Source organism: Poecile atricapillus, chromosome 21 (assembly GCF_030490865.1).
Source record: "Poecile atricapillus isolate bPoeAtr1 chromosome 21, bPoeAtr1.hap1, whole genome shotgun sequence".
In the NCBI taxonomy this organism is placed as follows: domain Eukaryota; kingdom Metazoa; phylum Chordata; class Aves; order Passeriformes; family Paridae; genus Poecile; species Poecile atricapillus.
The window spans coordinates 2303300-2325179 of NC_081269.1; the positions used below are offsets into that span (position 1 = coordinate 2303300).

General features: G+C 48.5%; 1 protein-coding gene across 4 annotated transcripts in view; it reads left to right on the plus strand.

Moving 5' to 3' along the window:
- ACACA (acetyl-CoA carboxylase alpha) overlaps window positions 1-21880 on the plus strand; it is a 100711-nt gene that overhangs the window by 64985 nt on the left and 13846 nt on the right. For all 4 annotated transcript variants that reach the window (XM_058854430.1, XM_058854428.1, XM_058854429.1 and 1 more), the window contains 9 exons: window positions 1075-1344; window positions 1744-1841; window positions 2323-2443; window positions 2865-2975; window positions 12787-12930; window positions 13035-13155; window positions 14901-14997; window positions 16713-16809; window positions 18095-18230. In XM_058854430.1, coding sequence (XP_058710413.1) covers window positions 1075-1344; window positions 1744-1841; window positions 2323-2443; window positions 2865-2975; window positions 12787-12930; window positions 13035-13155; window positions 14901-14997; window positions 16713-16809; window positions 18095-18230 — 1195 coding nt within the window. The remainder of the gene's footprint in view (window positions 1-1074; window positions 1345-1743; window positions 1842-2322; window positions 2444-2864; window positions 2976-12786; window positions 12931-13034; window positions 13156-14900; window positions 14998-16712; window positions 16810-18094; window positions 18231-21880) is intronic.

Here is a 21880-nt window from a genome sequence, read left to right on the forward strand (position 1 = left end):
TGCCAGTAGCTGGCTGTAATATTTTTGGATTGCTGCCTGCTTTACTTCCAATGACCCTTTGATTAATTCCTCTGCCTCTTTATTTTTTTTAATGAGCCTATTATGGCATATCTTATTGCAGATGCTGATTGGATCTGGGCTGTGTATTGTGCCATTTGGATGTGGATTAAATGGCACAGATCTATCTGCTGCCTCTCCCCCTCCCGCTTTAGTTCATCATGCTCAGAATTCCGAGGCTCCACAATGAGAGTCTCAGCCCTGCTGATTGCAGAGGATGTGCAATCGGCTTGAGGAATGTGTACTCAGAGCTTATGATCCTTGGGCAAGCGGGGACTGGGTGATGCATGTGGCTTTCAAGGGACGCTGCTGTTCCCATCTGTTAATGGCATTTCGAGCTGGCCCCGGCTCCCTGAGGGATGGGGCAGGCAGGGGAGGGATGCTGCTGATCCTCCAGGAGAGATCATCCCGTGATTTTTGGAAAAGAGAAATATGCGGCAAAAGAAGCGTTGCTTACCCGGGCAGGTTTGGGATGGAGCTGCTGTAAAACTGGGAAAAGGGAAAAGGGAAGAGAGGAAGAAACGAAAGGAAGGATGGGGGGAAAATTTGAGATAGCAATGGGATAAAAAGGTGGTCCAAATGAGGGTGTGGGGTGTGCAGGGAAGGCTGAGCAGGTGGTCAGGAATCGTGTGCAGCAGCACATCCCACCTCACCCTGGGAGCACAGGGATATATACACAGCTCCCTGCAAGAGGGATGTGGGCAGAAAGTGCTGGACCTGTGATAAACCCCTGAACAGGGAGAGGGAAACCGGTGTGGGTGTCCTGGTGGGATGAGAGCAGTGGAGAACGTGCTCCAAGGAGTGTGGGAAGGATCAAGTGCTTCCAGCTGTGCTGTGCACTGGCAGAGCCCATCAGAGCTGCTGTTATCCAGGTTCCCAAGGAAAATAGGCCAAGCCCAAGAGAATCCAAGAGACCCATTTCTTCAAATAAGAGAAATGATCCCTGTGTGCCTCCCTCCTTTCACACCTTGAAGACACAACATTTATTTCGTGCTGTTCTCTGCTCTTGGACTGCAGATTGGCATGGTGGCCTGGAAGATGACCCTGAAGACACCGGAGTATCCGGAGGGCCGGGATATCATTGTCATTGGCAATGACATCACCTACAAGATTGGCTCCTTTGGGCCCCAGGAGGACGTGCTGTTCCTCAGGGCGTCCGAGCTGGCTCGGGCTCAGGGCATTCCCCGGATCTACGTGGCTGCCAACAGCGGGGCCAGGATCGGCCTGGCAGAGGAGATCCGACACATGTTCCACGTGGCTTGGGAGGACCCAGACAACCCCTACAAGGTGAGGAACCAGGGGGGAACTCTGCAGCAGCCCACAAGAGTCTTATTTTGACACCATCTCTTCTAATAGAGATGAGGGTAAACATTTCTCAGAGCATCACCTCCAAAGTTCTCCTTGGTATTGGATCTGGAGCGCTGGAAATGTCCGAGGCTAAACTGGATGGGCCTGGGTGCAACCTGGTCCTTTCTAACCCAAGCCATTCCATGTTAGGATGGAGTCAGTGCTAAATGTTGCACCATTCCCAGCTTTCACTGGCCCCAGCTGCAGCATTGAGAGAATGGTTTTATCACTCCGTGGGATAAATTCTGTCCCATGAAAGTTTCTTTTCAGAAGGGGTTACAGGGGATCAGGAAGGGACTACAGGTGGGAATGGGGTGAATGAAATGTTTTTCCCTGCAGGGGTACAAATACTTGTACCTGACTCCTCAAGACTATAAGAAAGTCAGCGCCCTGAACTCTGTTCATTGTGAACACGTGGAGGAAAATGGAGAGTCCAGGTAGGAATGAAAAGCTTCCTGTTCATCCTTGGGTGATGCCTGGTGTGTCTTTGTCCTCAGCTGGGGCATTCCTTAGGGTTGGGGGTGGAGGCATGGAAGAAGGAAAAGAAGAAAATGTGAGAGCCTCTTTGTAATCCTTGTTCTTTTCCTTTTCCCTGCATTGTTGCAGGGAAATGTTGTCTGCATTCCCTTCCTTTCTTGCCCTTTTTCTTATAATCAGCCTGCTCCTCACGTCCTGTGGGAATGACAGGAAACTTTTCCCAGGCCTTCCTCCCCCTTGGCATTTCCCCTTGCAGTGCTGCTCCTGTGGGAAGGTTCTGTGGTGCTGCAGGATGAGCCCTGCACAGCTCCTGCCCAGGCTTTATGCACATTTCTCCTTGGAACCTTAATGATATTTAGTCACTTTTCATTTTCTTTGTAGCAAACTGATTCAGCAAATCACTGGACCTTGTGACTCAAAGGCTGTCTGTATCTCCCTCAGGTACAAGATAACGGATATTATCGGGAAGGAGGAGGGGCTTGGAGTAGAGAACCTCAGAGGATCTGGCATGATTGCTGGAGAATCATCCCTAGCCTATGAGAGTGTTATCACCATCAGCTTGGTAATCCCCCACTGCTTTCTATTCTTCAAATGTATTGTCTGTTTCAGCTGAAAATCCTGTGATGATATCCCAAACATCCATCTGGGATCAGCCTTCTGGCTGATGGAAATGGGCTCCTGTAGGCTTTGAGCAATGCTCCTGGCACCAGCTCCTGGCCTTGTACTTGCTCAGCCTGAAAGTTGCCGCTTCTCTTTTGTTGTTTTTATTTTTTAAAGAAAATAAAATACACTTATGTTCAGATCCTGTGTTTTACAAAGTAATGGATTCTGGAATTTTCCAGCGAGAGTAGATTTTATGGCCTTGTACTACAAAACACACCTAGTTTCATCTCAATGTTTGAATCAATATGTTGGGGCTGTGTGGAGAGACAGAAATCAATGCCTTTGGTTTTTTTTTTTTCCCCTTTTTCCTTTTTTTCCAGGTCACGTGTCGGGCAATTGGGATTGGGGCCTACATCGTGCGGCTGGGCCAGAGAACCATCCAGGTGGAGAACTCCCACATCATCCTCACTGGCTGTGGGGCCCTCAACAAGGTCAGCCCTTGCATTTCAGTCCTCACAGCTCAGAGTGGAGCTGGGGTTTCTCATGGGGTCCTGGAATGGTTTGGCTTGGAAGGACGTTGAAGGAGGAGAAGCAGCTTTTACCAGAGGTTGTGGGCACGGATTAAATACCAGGAGTGGAGAAGGCCAGGCAGTGTCTGGGTGCTGTGAGGGGAAACAGGGCTGTTCCCAGTGTCTGGAAGTTCCTGTTCCAAAATACATGGCCCAGAATCACCTGAACTTCCAGTCACCCCCAGCATTGTATTAGTTCTGGGGAGCACTGTACCTGAGGAGCTTGGATGCTGATTTTCCAGGCTGGAAACAAGATTTCCTGCTGGAAATCTGGGCTGTGGGGTCAGGAGGAATAACTGGGGCTGTTACAAAGAAAACTTACAGCTTCACTGCTAAAGTGGCTCTTTTTTTTGTCCCACTCCAGAGGCAGATTTTCTGCTGTGCTGCCCCAAGCCCATTAATCCCACAGCCTCCAGCTCCTCGCCTGGTGCAGACACAGCTCCCAGCCCACTCTGCTCCCATCCCTGTCCCTGAGGGCTTTGTTTCCCTGGAGTTGGGGCTGTGTGCTGTGAGTGCCCTTCCCCATCGAGCAGCTTTGTTCTCAGGCACTCTCAGCACCTGGGGTGCCTGTGCTCCATGGCAAGCTGTGTTTCCAGGAGTGCCTGCCTGACAATGGGAGATAAAGGAAAACAGGCTCTTGTTGAATTATTCCCCTGAATAAAGGGGGCTCTGCAGAAAATGAAGCATTGATCCTATCAACTCTAGGCTGCAGCACCCTCAGTTAGATCTCTTACACACATCGCACACACCTGCATCAATGGGAGGAAAAGAGGCATTTGAAGATCCAGCCTTTAAAAAGAAATTGAGTCAGTTTAGTGCTTGCTGGAGTGCAGTGAGTTGCCTGGCTCCAGCTGTCACTTGCTGGGGATCGGGGCCCTGCAGAGTTTCCCAGATGGCAGGGCCAGGCTGTTCAGCTCTCCCCCTCTTCCCAGGTTCAATCCACTCCCTGCCCATGGACTCAATGGTTGTTTTCGTGGGACTGGATTAATCTCACTAAATTTTCAGCACTTAAAAATTAAGGATATGGACTGAATTAAGCACCTGACATCTGTCAGCAGGCAGAGGCAGAAGGAGCTCCCATCCTGGGAATTTCAGTGGGCTGAATGGTCCCATGTGTGCTTTTCCCTCCTCCCTGCTCTTTTGGGATGTTTGTGTCAGCTCTGAACCTCCACCTGCCTAAAGGTGAGGAGGAACCTGTTGCATCCTATCCAGCTTTCCCAGCAGTGTTTACCTGCCCTTGAGCAGCAGGAGCCTGAGAGTCCCCTCTCACTCCTGGGTGTGTGAGATGTGCCTGCTGCTCCGTGTCCTCCTCAGCTTCCAGCCCCTGCAGTTCTGCTCAGGCCTTCTTGAAGGGATCCAGCTGCAATCCAGAAGTGTGTTTGATGTAGGGAACTGGTGTCCAGGGCTAGCCTAGAATGTCCAAGCTCAGTCTGGCTCTGGAGGATGTGAAAGAAGCAGTGAATGCTGATCCATTGACATCCTCCTGCCATGGAATCTGGAGTGACTTCAGACTCACCCTGTGCTCCCTGAAACCTGTTAAATGTCCCTGGGATTCAGAGGGCCAGTTTGAATTTTTTGGGGCCCCTTATGCCAAGTGTCCCCTTGCAGGAGTGCAGAGGCTGTTTGGGTGTGGGATACGATGTGTTCCTGCTCGTTTCCAGGAATGAGACTGCAGAAAGGGAAACTGTTGTAGCTGTTCTGCATGGGGTGAGTCAGGCCTGGTGCTGCTTGGAGCAGGTGGGGAGTCAGGGCTGGCAGGGGCTTCAGGAGAGATGATGGCTGAAGCAAAGATAAATACATGGAAACCACCACCTCTAGCTTTTCCCAGCTATGTGCCAGAGATCTGGGACAATTTTTCCATCGCTGACTTTTACATACGTGCGTTCCCAGAGGATGCAGGACAAAGCTGGCAATTCTTGTGTCTGCAAACACATCTTCAAAATGTCTCCTCTCCGCCAGCAGAATGTGCAGCACAAAACTGTTTCTGCAGCAATGGAGACAGTTGGGCTTTCAGAGAGCAGGCAGGGTTCTCTGGGAAGTTGTTTAATTTTATTTTTCTCCCCGTGAAATGCTGGATTCTTTCTAATTATAAAGTGAGTGGAGGGGAATGGTGACAAACATTCCATGCATCCAGAGCCGTTGCTGGTCTTGTTCATTATCATTATGTCAAAGCAGCCTGAGGGTTTAGGTGTGGAGGGAAAGGTCCAGCTGCCAGAGCCAGAGGATGACCTCTGCCTTGGATGATGAGCTCAAGGTCGGCGTTGTTTCGAGCTGCAGCTCCTGGTGGGTTCTGTGCTCCTCACGGCGGATGAGGCACATCCTGGGGAGACAGCTGGGTGAGAGCGTTCTCCAGCCCCGTTCCCTGGCTTCCCTGGCAGGGAGTGCTGAGGCTGGCCAGGCTTTCCCCGTGCTCTGCTGGAGCTGCCTTTGTTTGTCCTGGGCAGGAGCTGCGGTGCCCCGGCTGGGGCAGTGCTGGTGCAGGGGGCACGGGGGGCACGGGGCCGTGCTTCAGCTGGCCCCCTTTTGTCTCCCCAGTGCGTTTCAGCAGGGGGTGGAGAGGTGGAAATGCCATTTCCTTGCTCTCGGTGAGCATGTGCCGAGCCCGCTGACCCCCCTGCAAATTGAAATAATGATAATGCGCGTCTCCTGACTGCATCAAAGTATCAGCACATCAAAAGCCAGGAGGCATGAAATGCAAATGATAAAGTGAAAGCAGATGGATTGTGCATGATCGCCTGATGCCCAATGAATTTTAAAAGATGCTGGTTCACATGGGGAGAGGGGCTGAAATAAACACGTTATCCCTGCAATTTTTTTTCTTTTTTTTTTTTTTTTGTTCTTGCTGCTCACTCCTGACAATATTTTTTCACACTTCAGCGAGCAGCCACTCCATCTCCCTCCCTCCCTTCCCTCTCTTTCTCTCCCTCTCTCTCTGTCGCTGTCTCTACCTCACACACGTCTCGGGTCATGTCGCCGCAGCTCCGGTGGAAATAATAAGATATAAACCACGAGGTTGTTATTTGCATAGAAATAGCATGGAGCCCCAGGCAGCATGGGAGAAGGACACAGAGATCATTTGTCTAAAATTTTAATGAAAACTTTTGCTGAGGCAGAGATTTTTTTTTAATTTTTTTTTTTTTTAACTTCCCTTGCCTCCCCCTTTTTCTACCCCCAAACCTTCCTCCTCCTCCCTCACTCCCTTCCCTCGTCATAACCTGAGCACGGGGTGATTTCAGATGTGCAGTGCTGTGCCCTGCACCGACACCTTCATTTCCATGGGTTTTCTTTTGAATGGAAGTGAGACCAAAGAGCCTGGCTTTCCCCATTCCTGCACTGCTAATGTGCTTCAAGCTTCCAGGGCTCTGTTCCACTGCACTCCTCCCAGGGATGTTCCACAGCCTGCTGCTGACCTATTTTTAATCAGTTTGCTCCTCCTTGTCTTTTGTGTTTAAAAGAAATCCTGTCTTGGAGACTGTTGTGTTAATGGAAACAAATAGAGGCTTTCAGTCCCATTTTCCCTGCAGATACGTGTTCTAGGCTTTTCCTAAGGGAAGCCAGGTTCAGCTGAGACTTCCAGGAACTGCTCCAAGCACCATTCCCAGCCGTTTGTTATGCAGTTATTCAACCAGGCTCTCAGTTTGTTTTCTGATGGTGAGGAAGAGGTGCCCCAAAGTCCCTTCTGGAGGTGACAGAATTCTGTGCAGCACTGGTTTGTTTCCCTCCTGTTTTAGCTTTATTTTCCCCCAAACTCTCTGGTTTTGACTTGCCTGAATCATCAGGCCCCGTGCTCCCCAGGGTTTGCTCAGAGCATCCAAGAGTGCCAAGGATGAGCTGGACCAATCTCAGCTGCCAGGAGTATGCAGGGAAGATGAGGGTCAGAAACTAAAACATGAAACATTCAAGGCATAGTTCAGAACTTTGGGCTTCATTTTTGACAAGAATGGGTCAAAAAAAGAGTGTTGTTTGGTCTTGTTGGTTTCCTTTGCATGAGGTCAGAAGAGAATATCTTTGGATTTTTTGATTCAGTCCTGAATTGTGCTGCAGAACTTCTTGGATGCTCTGGGATTCACATAACAGGATGAGACAATAGGTCAGGGCTGCTCAGGGGGCTGTGCCCATGTGAGAGAGGTCTGGGCAGCTCTGAGGCTCCCTGGAGGAGCTCAGGGAGGAACAGGAGGCTCACACAGGCTGGGGAGTGATTGCCAACAGTAATATTTACCCTTCAGTTTCACAATCTGCAAAAATAAATAAAAGCCCTGTTAGCCTGATGCTGTTTGGGGTTTGTACTGTGGAAAGCTCTTCTTTTTTTATTGGTTTTTTTTGAGATTCAAGGCAGGGATAGCTCAGTATCTGCTCAAGATGACTCCAGTCTTGGGATTAGATCAAAGCAATCATGTGAGAGCAATCATGTGAGTTAGAACAGCAAGTGCCAGCCCTGTCATTCAAAGAAGCATTATAATTATTAATGCATGATATGAATCTCTCTGTAGTGGCACAGCAGGACTGCTGGGAAGATCTGTATGGGTGCAGGGTGTTGGAGAGTGCTAAGCAAGGAGGGGTGGGAAGTGTCAACCAGAAATCAGCACTCACCAGCATCAAGTGTTGGCTCCTTGTGTGGAGGCTGGAGCTGCCCAAGGTTATCCCAGTCCTGGGAGGCAGCACAGGCCCCTCTGTCTGCCCTGGGTGGTTGTGGCAGTGGAGGAGGTGAGAACAGGGCTGGTCTCAGGGTGCAGCTTGGGCTCTCCCAGAGCTGCCCAGGTCCGTGGTGCTGTGGAGGTGTCCCTGGCCATGGCTCAGGCCCAGCTAAGCCAGGCTCATTCCCTTCCTCCCCTGCCAGTCAGGGGCTGTAGGTGCTGCAGGGGGTGTGGATGGTGGCACTGCAGGTGACACAGGGGTCCCTGCTCTGTGGATGCCTGCAGGATGGATGCCTGGCCTCGGTGCAGATAAACAACCACCACCCTCCACTGCTGCATTTTCCTTTTAATTGCCTTTCTTAAAGTGGTGATATTTGTGTATTGTTCCCATTAGAGACAATTTACGTTCCAGGCATGCCATTATCAGTCCCTTGATGTTTGCTTAGGGAAGAAAGTCTAATAGATTTCTGTTGACTTTTTTTATTCTCCCTCCTTTTATCATTTTTAATACAGATCTTGCTCAGTTTATCTGTGCAGTTGGGGGCTCTGTGTATGTTTAATTCTGCTAAACAGGAGTTTGCCATCGTGGCCCATATTCTGCCAGTCCAAACCTCTTTCCCAGGATTGTGTCCCAGCTCCTGGGGATCCTGCAGGGTGGGTTCTCACTGGAGCATTAACTCTGCTCCCTAATGTTCCACAGGAGCTGAACTTGCCAACCCATCCCAGAATTATTGGTCCTGACCATCCCTCTTGGGATGTCCCCAGGAGGACACCGGGGTGAGCAGCTCGGGACCTTTCCTGTAGAAAATCCTTGTGATTCTGGAGACGTGATGGGAACTGTAGGAACAGCACTGGAGAACTGCAACATTTCTTATGGCTAAAGCTAAACTCACACTGGCAGGTGAACAAAGTTTCACTGTCCTGGTGAAGAGGTCCCTGCACTGCAGCCTGTGGCCCCGGGGTCTCTGAGTAACGGGGTTCTCTGGGGTCCAGCAGGTGACAAAGAAGTGGCCAAGATCTTCAAGTTGGAGACAACCCTTAACATTGTTTATAGGGTTCATATCTAGATTAGGGAACCCCTGGCTGAGACAGGTGGGATTTATGGGTGTTGGCACCATGTAGAATAGGGGCTGTAATTTTAGTTTACGAAGTGTATTGAGTCCTTTTGATTTACCACTGACTGAGGGAATGACCTTGAGCAAAACACACGCAGGGAGAGGAGAGAGGGGCACAAGGGTTTTGACAAGACATTTTTCATTTGGAAATGCCACTTCACCGAAACTGGAGCTCTTCAGGAAAAAGTATCAGCTTGGATGAGCTTCTGCTTTGGAATTTTTTGGGTCGAATGAAAAGTTGTTTGGATTTTATTTCCCAACTGACTTTTCTTCCCAAATTAATTTTTATTTTTAATATGTACAGCAAATATTTTAGAGGTCATTTGGAGCCTGTCTCATCTCAAGTTTGTAGTTCAGCTCTCAAGATTGCAAAACTTGATTTTTATTTTTGCTGCAACCCAGAAAATTTCCTAAATCCTCCTCGATAACCACAAGGTGGAAAAACCTTCCCACCAAAAATGTGAGATACTGCAAAGAGACAGAATCTCTTGTGTGTGTGCCCAGCTGTGGAGCCCTGCTCCCTGTGTATCTGTGAGGAGTGGTGGGATCCCCAGGCAGGAGCTGCAATTCCCTGTGTGCACCTGGCTGCACTTCCCTGCTCCCTGCCAGGTGAAGTGCAATCGCTTTCCTGCCCCTTCCCCCTCTGATCTCACCAAATGCAAGCAGGGAAAGACTCCACCAGCAGGACCTGCCTGTGGATTTGCAGTCAGGAGCCATCCCCAATAACCATCAGGCTGTCAGCTCCCCACCTCCCCCCAGCTCCCACCTCCCCCATCACTCACCAAAGGGAAAAAAGAGCCGGAGCTGCAGCTTGAAATATATCATGCAATAGTGTATCATGAATTTCTTGTGAATCACATTGGAGAAGCAGGTTTATTTATTTCCGAGACTCTAAATCAATACAAAGTAGGTCTCTTAGTTCTGAAGCTGGGATGGAGTGGGAAAAAATGAGCCCATTGTACTCTTAAAACTTTGGGGAAAGGAGATGACAGCTATATAATTCCATTTACCAGGCACTAGGGGCTTTAATGTGAAGGTGACAGGGAGCTCTTTGTGCATTTAGAGCACCATATCTTCTAAATAAAAGATCTGTAGACTTGATAGTGGAGTATAGCTCTGCCTTTAATAATCTCCAAGCATTAGACCGAGCCAATCTGTTCCCAAGTCAGAAGGGTCCCCCACCGAACGCTCGTAAATTAGAAGTGCAGGAACTGCACGGATTCAGGGATTAGGAATGCAGGAAGGGCAGAGAGGAGCTGTCTGTGCTCCCACTGCCAGGCACAGGGGCTGTGCATTCAGGAAGGGCTCTGTGCTCAGCTGGGCTCTCTTCCCTCTCGCTGCTTTTCCCCTCTAATACATGATCCGTGTGGGGGAAGAGCTGGAAATGAGCACTGAGCTCTGTCGAGGCTTGACTGCACATAATAGCAGGCAGGTTTGAAGTTCCTGCATTGTGTTCCTACATTTTTTCTGATGAGACATTCATTCCCATCATTTCTGCCTGTTTATGAAAAATAGGCTATTTATAGGACGTGCATATGCCTCTTCTGCTTCGTGTTTCTGGCAGACAATATAAATTGTGGGATGGGAATTGCAATTATTGAAATTATTTGGATAAAAATCTGGCAGTTATATTTGATATAAACACATGATATGCTTGGAATAATAACAGCACTTATGTTACATAATGATTCCCATTCAGGCCCTCCAAGCTGTCATGTTTTCAGATCTTTCATCCTGGGTGAAACAGATGAGCCAACCCAGCCCTCAGCCAGCCCAGCTTTGCAGGGAAAGTCCCATCTCTTCAGCAGCTCAGGTTCTGAGAGGAGAAAGCAGCTGCTCAGCAAGGGCTGGAGTGCTAGAAAATTATTAATATGCACATGAACCTGTTGAGGACCATCCTTTAGAGGCTGTTAGAATCCTGGCTCTGCTTGTGTTTGCCAGAAAATGCTCTGAAATAACAAGAAATGTTATTTTCCTAATGGGTTTTTTGAAGACCAGATGAACTCGATGTTGGCAGCACTGGCCAAGTGTTTTGGGATGTTTTGGAAGTCTTCTCCAAGGTAACAAATGACAGGACAGGAGGAAATGGCCTCAAGCTCTGCCAGGGGAGGTTCAGGTTGAACGTGAGGAAGAATTCCCTCATGGAAAGAGTTTGAGGTCCCTTCCCACCCAGACCATTCCAAGATTTCATGATCCTCCCGAACCCAGTGCCCAGTGCCAATCTGGGGATGGAGCAGCTCAGGCTGGTCAGAGCTCACCTGTCCCCTCTCACCTGCACATCCAGCTCATCCAAATCCCGGCTCAAACTCTCCTCAGAGCAGCTTTTCCCTGCAGCTGGGCACCCTCTGCCCCTGGCTCCATCCTGCTCTGGGATCTCCCACCCGCTCCAGGCTCTGCTGGAAGGGCTGGAGCACTCGGGAGAAGGAGCTGTGTGTTTATCTTGATCTCCAAAAAGGGATTTAAGGGTGAGAGCAGTGCTATATTAGGCTGTTTCATTGCCTGTCAGCGCTGCTAAACCTGAGCTGTCTGCAGAGTCTCCAGATAAGCAGGAGCACAGGCCCATTTTGCATGTACATGCGTTTGCATTAGTTCAGAGAGGGGGAGTTTAAATCCTCTTTATTTTTATTTTCCTCTGTGGGAAGCGTTTAGCTAGGCTTGTGCCTGGCATCTGGGCTTTTCTTATCCTCGAACCTAAATCTGTGCTGCTGTCTTCTCTACCGTGGCTTTGCTTGGCACTGATTTTGTTAGAGGAGGAGGAAGGTGTTTGAGCTCAGAAGGGAGACCCAGGAACACCCCTGTGCTAAAACACACGCTGAGTTCTATATTTGGGGATGAGTTCTGTGACATCTGTGCATGGTTTTCTTCTGTACATAAACCTTGACTGGCATCTGCCAGCTCCTCTGTCTCCAGAATGAGCTGTGCTGGGTGTCTGGGGGAGGCCAGGCTGGTTGTGTGCATTTGAGGGGGTTTTTAAGATCCAAATGAAGCAGGTGTGTAATGTCCTCTGTCTGTTAGAAAGACTCAACCCATAAAAATAACAAACGGCGTGTATTTGCTGGAATGTCAAAGTTATGAGTTTATTTTGTAATGATGTGCTCCTGCCTTCATGAGGTAAACTGGCCGTGGCAGAGGTGTTATTAGTAATATGGAGTCAGTGGAGCAGAAAGCCAAGTGACCGAGAGATCAGTGTATCAGTCAGGGAGAGGGCAAATGGGAAGAGACAGCAGGAGAATGAGAAAAGAGCTGCGCTGCCCAGGCTCAGATTAGAGATGGAGCTGTGCAGGAGAATGAGGAGCCCCAGCCTGCTGCTGTCCAGCCTCTCAAAGGAGCTGCTGAGCCTTTGTCTGTTTTTTTTTTACCCCTCAGTTATGCATTTAAATATGTCCACCCTACAGTTTCCTTGGAGCAATTTGGGATTAATGAGCTGAGCTGGGCTCAGCACTTGTGGGCTTTGGTCACTCTGCTGCTTGGGGAAGGCGAGTGGGAAAACTGCCTCAGTTTCTCCACTGATATCATTTCCCTTGGGGATTGTAGAATCCAGAATGGTTCGGGCTGGGAGAACCTTAAAGATCCAGTGCCATGGGCAGGGACACCTTCTGTGATAAACAGAGACCCTTTTGTTCGACTAAACATGCAGATATGAAACTTTATGAAACACTGTCCCAGGCTGCTCCAAGCCCCATCCAGCCTTGCCTTGGACACTTCCAGGGGCATCCACAGCTTCTCTGGGCACCCCACCCTCCTGGGGAGCAATTCCTACCCAGTATCCCGGCTCTCCCTGCCCTCTGTTCTCTAGGGATCGTTGTTCAGCAGCTCTTACCTGCACACAGGGCTCGGGAGGCTGTGCTGTGAGAGATTGGCTCCATCCTTCTCATTCCCATGTGATCCTGAGGTGCTGCAGGGATGGGTTTGTGAGCACCTCCTCAGCCAGCACCTCCTGGTCACATCCCAGCACTGATGGCTTTCCCATTTTTCTTTCCCCAGGTGCTTGGACGGGAAGTTTACACCTCCAACAACCAGCTGGGAGGGATCCAGATCATGCACAACAACGGGGTGACACATGACACTGTCTGTGATGACTTTGAAGGAGTCTACACCATCCTGCAGTGGCTTTCCTACATGCCAAAGGTAATTCCTGGGCCTGCAGAGGTGCCACTGCTGCCTTTATTCGCAGGGTTTTGGGAAAGGGGGCTCTCACTTCACTTCCTTCAATATTTTCCTTTTTCCCTTAGAACATCCACAGCCCTGTGCCCATCCTGAAAGCCAAGGATCCCATAGACAGAACCATCGACTTTGTTCCCACCAAGACCCCCTATGACCCTCGCTGGATGCTGGCTGGACGCCCCAACCCAAGTATGGCCAGGAGATGCAGCAGCTCCTCTTGTTTCAAGGCTCTTTGCCAGATGTCTGCAACCCAAATATATTTCAGAGTCTGCAAAATAATTAGTTCTAAGCAATACAGATATAATATATAAATATTGCATTTATAATATAATTTAGAGTACATATAAGTATATAATGTGAAATAATAAGAATATTAATGAATATATTATATATATACTATACATTATATATATTATATATAATAATGTTCATCTGTAATATTATATTATATATATAACTTACAATTTATAATAATGTTCATCTATAATATTATTTATAAACACTAGCTAAAAGTAGCATATAAATCCTGAGTGCTCAAGGACACCATACTTTTATAGATGAAATATTTACTTAGAATAGTTACTTTTATGGATTTTTTTTTATGATTTAAGGGAAAGCCCCTCCACAGAGGGTCTGTAAGTTAAAGGAATCACAACAGTCCTGCAGATCTTGGGGAGCTGTGTTGGCACCACTGTGGTTGTGCAGCCTTGTGTAGGTACAAGCTGCAAACTGGGTGACCATTACTCCTGCTGTTATTAATGAGTTTGGGGGGCTAAAATGAGATTTGTGATAAACTAAGTTTTCTGGTTTTGGATAATATTTTTTCATCATCTCTCAAGCAATTCATCCAGCTGTCTGGGCGCCGCAAACGCCGGCTTCCAAATCGAGTGACTTCAGATTTTAATTTAGTGGAAGCGTTAAGGAAAGCAGATGATTCCCTGTGATAAGTTAAAGCAGATATCTCCTAGGTGAAAAGTTAAAGCCATTTATTAGAGGAGATATTGCCGTGATATTCTTCAAACTGACGCCCGACACGAGGCCAGAATCTAAACGATCAGCTTCGGGCTCGCGATAAAGAGATAATTTTGAAATGGATGGTCACATTTTACAGTGGGGCCACAGAGGCAAGGAATGTAGAACACAGTAATTACAAGTTTGGGCTTGATAAAACACTCTCCATCCTGTTTAAGTCAGCAGAGGTTAGCGTGCTTGGATCTCCACTTTTTAATTGGTTTTGGACTTGGGTTTGTAGAAGCAGAGGTGCTTGTTCAGAGGAAAGAGTTCCTCGGGAGCTCTGTGCCAAGGGGGGAAGCTGGGAGGGATTTGGGGGTTTGGAGGGATTTTTTTGTGGGTTATTTTTATGCAGAACTTCCCAAAACCCCAGTGCAAAGCAGGTGTCCGCAGAGAGTTGTGATTTCTGTTACTGGCTCTAAAATATTGTTGAAATTTTCGTATTTAGTTCCTGGGTTTCTTCAACATTCCTTCTTTCAAGGAAAGATTAGGCAGGATCAAGAGAAGAATATGAGATAAGTTTTAAAATAGATGTGTTAAAAACCATCTTTAATGACTTTACTGCCTTTTGACAAATGTTTGTAGTCTTGAAAAAAGCAGAGTTATTTATTTAAAAGCATGGGAAGTCCCTCTGCTCTCCGAACCCCATCGTTTAACAATAAATGATGCTTTTGCTGATAAATTGCTGTCTTTATGCAGACTAGGAAATGAAATAAGACATGATGGCTGAAGGCAGACAAATGCTCAGCTGTCTAATGCTCCCTTGTATTGTCATCTATTTAAAATTAAATAAATAAAAAGACAGTGCCATGTTCTCCAGTTGGCATTTTTAAGCAAGTTTGAGTTGCTGCTTTGATATTCTGTTTTTTTTTTGCCCTCTCTCCTTCCTCCTTTGATATTTCCCTTTTTTCCCTTCCCTTTAGATCAGAAAGGGCAGTGGCTGAGCGGGTTCTTCGACCATGGCTCGTTCATGGAGATCATGCAGCCCTGGGCACAGACAGTCGTGGTGGGGAGAGCAAGGTAAGTTCTGAAGTGTTCTGGACAATTGTAGAAATTGAGTTTGGGCTATGCTTTGCATTTCTCTAGAACACAACATTCCTGTGATTATTTATTTCTCTATGTGTATGTATATCTATTTAATAGAAAGAGTTGGAAAGAAAGGGATGAGATGACCTTTAAGGTCCCTTCCAACCCACTCCTTGGCTCTATAATTCTATAATTTAAAGGCTTCCAGGCTAAGCAGTGTGCCAAGGATGGAAATCAATGATTTGGCAAAGCCAGAAGCTCTCTGTCCATGCTCACTTCACTTGCACAGTTCCTTTCTTCTGGCAAATTCCAAGTGGCTTTGGACTCTCACACAGCAGGGATATATAACACAAATGAAACAGACTCCTTTCAAAAGCAGTGGCACTTTGAAAAAAACAAATATGAATGTATTCTTCTGGGATTGTTACTGTAAGTGCTGCCAAAACTCATCTCTTGTATGTATGTTTGGAATATGTGTGCTGTTGGCTGTAAATTGTCTTTTATTATTCTATGGCAACTTGTCCAGGGACACACTATAAAACAAGATGTAGCATCTTCATGTGCTAGCCTGATAAAATTTATATGAAGTATTATGGAAAACAGAAGTTGTTTTGAGCTGTTTTCAAGTTCAATAAATAACTGTAATACTTGGATAAAGATGTTCTTTATTAGGTCACATGGGCCCTAATATAGAAGTTATAAGTTACCGATTTAAGACGGCTTCTGCAATTACGGGGTTCCAGCAGACCCTTAATCATAGGGAATGGGAATATTTCCAGCCCCTCAGTGCACATGGGCCCTGGCTCTTCCCTGCCTGTTTGTGTCTCATCAGCTTGGGGTGGCTGGGGAGGGAACAGGGGCTCTGCTGGGACTGTCCTGGCAGTGTGGTGTCAGTGGCTTTTGTGTGCAGGAGCGCCTGGCTGCCCTGGCAGGCAGAGCTGGGCACCCTCCCTGTGTCCCTGCCCGTCCCTGGTGTCCCTGCCCGTCCCTGGTGTCCCTGCCCGTCCCTGGTGTCCCTGCCCGTCCCTGGTGTCCCTGCCCACCCCTGGTGTCCCTGTGTCCCTGCTCATCCCTGTGTCCCTGCACCCACCTGGCAGTCACCCTGCAGCAGCACATCTGGACAAAACACAGAGAGTGTTTAAAGTCCCTCCCAACCCGTTCTGGGACTCTCTGATTTCTCAAGACCATCGGTACCAAAATCTGGGTGATGGCAGGCAAAAGGTGCTGGACACATGGATTTACTGCTCAAAATCTGGGTTTGGTTTATTCTGTTTAATTTTTAGAGGGGAATGTGCTCATTTTTGGAATAGATTTTGCTTTGAGAACTGTGACTTCTCTGGAACTCTCCAGCCTTGTGCCTTGACTCTGCAAAAGTCCACAACGCTGCTCCTGTTTGTCTGTCCTGGGTGTTGGGATGTGTAGGAGCAGGATGGGAATTTGATGTGTCTGTGTTGGGATGTGTAGGAGCAGGATGGGAATTTGATGTGTCTGTGTTGGGATGTGCAGGAGCAGGATGGGAATTTGATGTGTCTGTGTTGGGATGTGCAAGAGCAGGATGGGAATTTGATGTGTCTGTGTTGGGATGTGCAGGAGCAGGATGGGAATTTGATGTGTCTGTGTTGGGATGTGCAGGAGCAGGATGGGAATTTGATGTGTGTTGGAATGTGTAGGAGCAGGATGGGAATTTGATGTGTCTCACCTGTTTGCAGGCTGGGAGGAATACCTGTAGGAGTGGTTGCCGTAGAAACGAGGACGGTGGAGCTCAGCATTCCTGCTGATCCTGCAAACCTGGACTCAGAGGCCAAGGTGGGTGGGCCATGTGCTCCTGTCCATTTGTCCTCTACTGATGTCCCTGTGGAGGGAGCCCCTGTCCAGGTGGGATTCCTTCCTTCCTTTCCCTGGATGTGCAGCCCATGCTGAGAGTCGGGAGTGCCTGGCAGTGGTGGGGGCAGAGCTGGGGGCAGTGGTGGGAGCAGAGCTGGGGGCAGAGCTGGGGGCAGTGGTGGAAGCAGTGGTGGGAGCAGAGCTGGGGGCAGAGCTGGGGGCAGTGGTGGGAGCAGTGGTGGGGGCAGAGCTGGGGGCAGTGGTGGGGGCAGTGGTGGGGGCAGAGCTGGGAGCAGAGCTGGGGGCAGAGCTGGGAGCAGAGCTGGGGGCAGTGGTGGGAGCAGTGGTGGGGGCAGAGCTGGGGGCAGAGCTGGGGGCAGTGGTGGGGGCAGAGCTGGGAGCAGAGCTGGGAGCAGTGCTGGGGGCAGAGCTGGGAGCAGAGCTGGGAGCAGAGCTGGGGGCAGTGGTGGGAGCAGAGCTGGGAGCAGAGCTGGGGGCAGTGGTGGGGGCAGTGGTGGGGGCAGTGGTGGGGGCAGAGCTGGGGGCAGAGCTGGGGGCAGAGCTGGGGGCAGTGGTGGAAGCAGTGGTGGAAGCAGAGCTGGGGGCAGTGGTGGGAGCAGTGGTGGGAGCAGAGCTGGGGGCAGTGGTGGGAGCAGAGGTGGGGGCAGAGCTGGGAGCAGTGGTGGGAGCAGAGCTGGGGGCAGAGCTGGGAGCAGAGCTGGGAGCAGAGCTGGGAGCAGAGCTGGGAGCAGTGCCTGGGCTGTTGTGTGACCATTCCTGCAGGAGACACATCCCCAGCAGCTCTGCTTCCCTCAGGGCTCAGGGGAGGGGCAGGGATTATGGCCCAGGGGATGTGACAAGCAAAAATCACTTCCCTGCTCTCTTGCTGTGACTGGAGTGTTCCAGGGCCTTCCTGCTCTGACATTTTGCTCTTCCTCTGCCTGATTTCACAGCCCTGGCCCTGCTTCATCTCTCCAGGGTTTTCTCCTCTCCATGTCCTTTTCTTTCCCCTCTCCTTCTCCTCCTTACAGCATCACAGTCAGGCTGTCCATACTTATTACATATTTTCTTGGCTGAATTAATGGCAATGCTGCTGTTGAAGCTGGTGACAAAAGGATTGTCCCAATTTTCTCGTGGCCAAGCAAGTCCCACCCATTTCACGTGCCATGTTCCTCACTGTTTATCCCACATCTCAGCTCCTGATGATCCTCCTGTGTGTTACATTAATGTGCTTCAAGGTCTGACAGTGGATTTTTCTTCCCACCAGATAATCCAGCAGGCTGGGCAGGTGTGGTTCCCTGACTCTGCCTTCAAAACAGCCGAGGCAATCAAGGACTTCAACAGGGAAGGGCTGCCCCTGATGGTCTTTGCAAACTGGAGAGGCTTCTCTGGGGGAATGAAAGGTAAAGCAGCACTTTGGAGCTGTCCTGGGGTGGTTTTGGCTCTGTCTTGGCTGCTCAGAGCACCACAGAGTGCTGCTTGAAATGTTGTGAAGTGCCAAGGATGTGAGATTGATACTATCAAATTTGAACTAAAAGATGAGATCAGGGCCTCTTACCTGGCTGAGAGAAGTTGCAGGAGCACTGAGCTGGTGGAAATTCTCAGGGTGGCAGAGGCTGCTGGGCTCTGCTGGCTCCTCAGCTGGGCACAGGGTTTGAGTTTGCAGATGCAAAGGGCAAAATTTTTCCCTCTGGAAAATACCCATGGCCTTTGAGGGTGGATTCTGCTCCATGTGCTGCTACTGCACTCCCTACAGGAGTTGTTTCCCCAGCCACAGAACTCGCTGGGAAGTTGTTGAGGTATTTATTTACCTCATTTAGTCCTTAAATATTGTTTTACCTTAAAATGCTGATCTGGCCTTGCTGGGTTCCTCAGAAGCTGAGGAGTTTTAGCTTTGGAGTTGGGTGGAACAGGCAGCACGAGGATGTTAATATTTATACTGCATATCCCAGGTTATTCCAGCCAGCTGGCAGGAGGAGGAGGAGGGAAGGACAGAGCCATTTTTGCACCTTGCTCCTTGCATTTTCCAGCCTCCTGCTTACTGCTGGTGTCTCCTGACACTCTCGGTGTCCCTTGGGGAGTTGTTTGCAGTTTTGGTTTCAGTGCTGGCTGGGGATTATGCAGGGAGGGAAAATAAACAATTATGCCACCCCTCAGTGCACACAAACACACTGCCAGGAGCCGACTGCACTGTGGGTAAAATGACTCCAAAATTGTGTGTAATGAGTAGGAAAAGATTAGAGACAGCTCTTGCTATGCTGAAAATTGACATTAGTGAAGGGGGAGGGGGAAAAAAAAAAAAAAGGGAAAAAATTAAACCCCCACTTTCCTAGTCAGCCTGGGAGGTCTGATTCCTGCTGTAAAATAAATAAATAACACCCTAAATAAAGGCAGCTCGTGGTGGTGGTGGCTTCCCCAACGAGCTCTCTCCGTGGCCAGAAGGCTCCTGAGCATAATGCAAAATTAAATTATGAAAAACTGGCTGGAATATTCCGATGGAGGAGCCATTTGGCAGGGGTTTATTTGGGCGAACCGGCGGTGACCCACGACGGGGAGACATCAAGCGTGAAATTCCCTGGAAATTAGCAGCAGGGTCCTGGGCTCGGGAGGGAGGGTTTGATCACATGCAAATCCCCCGACATTAAACCCCGCTCGCCGCCGGGGGCTCCTGTTTCACTTCTCCTTTTTGCCCGGGACAGGTGATAAATAACAATAAAAAAAGAATAATAATGATAATAATGATAAGAATTGAGTGGTGTGGAGAGGCTGGTTTGGAGCTGGGTGCTGGCTTGTGTGTCTTGGCCAGAATTGTCCAGGTCCCAGCTGATGTCGCAGCCAGGCTCTGCTCCAGCTCCAGCAGATCTCTGGCTCTGGGAGGGCTCTGGGAGGGCTCTGGCTGCCAGGATTGATGCACACAGGGGATGGGGATGGGGATGGGGACACCTGCAGGGCTGTGTGTCCCTGGGGGTGGCTCTGGGCTGGGGGCAGCAGCAGGGAAGGGCCCACCCTCCTGCAGCCCCAGCTCTCCTGGGGACATCCTGCAGCCTCTCCTCCTCGAGAGATCTGCTGCTGGGAGCCCCAGATCTCCTCACTGCCATGGACAGCAGCACCTCTCACCAGGCCAGGTTGCTCAGGTTAGGCTGAGGTTTAACTTAACGCAGGAAATTGTGGCCTGGAGCACCATGAGGACCCTTTGGTCATGGCTTTTGGGGAGGAGAACGCTCCTCAGCAGATTTTACAGGTCTGGGGGCACCAGGGGTGACTCCAGCCCCAGGAGCAGCAGCAGCTCCACCAGCCCTGCTGAAGTGTTGAGAGTGCAAAGCACTTGGTTTTATTTAATAACAAATATTAGGGTTTAATCAGCTATTTAATCAGGATCCCAAGGCTGCTGGGACATCCCAGGGCACTGAAGTCCCGAGAGGGACCATGGAGGGGTGAGGTTCATCCTCCTGGAAGGCTGATCCCAAAAGATCCATAGGCACAGAAATGCTTCCCTGACCAGCTGGGGAATAAAATCCTTTCCTGGTGACACCTGAGGAACCTGAGGGAGCTTTGGAGCTGTGAGAAAGCATCAAGTTCCCCCAATTTCTCTGCTCCTCCTCCCTCTGCCCTGCTCAAACAATTAGTGCTGCTCTTCTCTGCACTTCACCTGAGTAAAATATATACCCATGGCAGGAGTGAAAAATGTATTGCTAATTACACAATTATTTTATTATGTAGCACTAGTAAAAAATGTCTAGTAAAGAATTAATTCAGTTAAAATAATTTGAATCAAGCAATTATTTTCTTAACACTAGAATTAGCTGAAAGTACTTCAAGTGGTTTATTACTAGCACTACATAATAAAATAATTGTATAATTAGTAATAAATTTGTCACCCCTTTTGAGTCTTTTTCTTTGCTCAGGACAAAGGGGAAGGTTGGAGTTTTGTTTGGTTCTTAGTCCTCACTGTCTCTGCTAGGATTTATGTTTATTCCCAATTAGAGGGAATAAATTGTTCTTCCTTTTGTCAGCATTTGATACCTTTTAAATAACATGAAATTCCTTTTTTTGGGTGTTTGGGCAATGACCTTGGAAATGAAATGGAGAGATCCTATCAGTGGTACCTATTAGTGGTACTAATATATATTTATGTATGTTTGTATATTTTATATTTAAAATATAAAAGAGTGTGTTTCCCCAAGAGTCAATTGCTTAATTATGTTCATGTTAATGCTTACCACTAAAATGAGTGTTAAATGACAAAGGGACCTTGGCTGGAGTCTCTCTCTTCCCCAGAAATGAGGCTTTTCTCGAGGGATAGAAGGATTTTAGATGAATAAAAGTGTCTCAGTGTTTTCAGGCTGTTCCTGTTGCAGCAGGTGTGAGGTACATAAATACAGCTCCTTAATTTTCTCTGCACTGGTATTTTAATGGCCAGAAAAAATGAGGCAAACTGGGAGGGTCCAAGCTAAAAACTCAAATGATGGAGGGGGCTGGAAGAGAGGTGAGGGATGGATGGATGGATGGATGGATGGATGGATGGATGGATGGATGAGGGATGGATGGATGGATGGATGGATGCCTCCTGTCTGAGGATAAACCCCACTGAGAATCCTGCTGCTGTTTGCAGGGAGCCTGGAGGAGTGCAGGCATGGTGTAGGGTGGTACAGGGGGTAGTGACATGAAATTAATGGGGAGGGAGGGGAAGTTTGGCTGAGTTCTGAGGGAAATCTCATCTATTTGGCTGTGGAAATGCCCCTAAAGAAGCAGTAGATTGATTGTTTGGGGTTTCTAAATGGGAGCTTTCAAAAGCACTGTGGAAGAAACGGTCCTGTGTGAACAAAGAGGTGGGCTAGATGAGCCTAATAACTATTTTTCATTTCTTGTATTTTGATTTAATACTTCTAGATATAATTATATGTAACAAAATATATATATTCAAGAGTGCCCGTTTCCATTACAAACTGTATCCATTAGAAACTATATCATCTCATAGAAATTCTTCTGCCTTCCCTTTTCCTCTTTTATTTAAATCACCTTTGGGGCTGATATTTTCAATGTACTGTCTTTA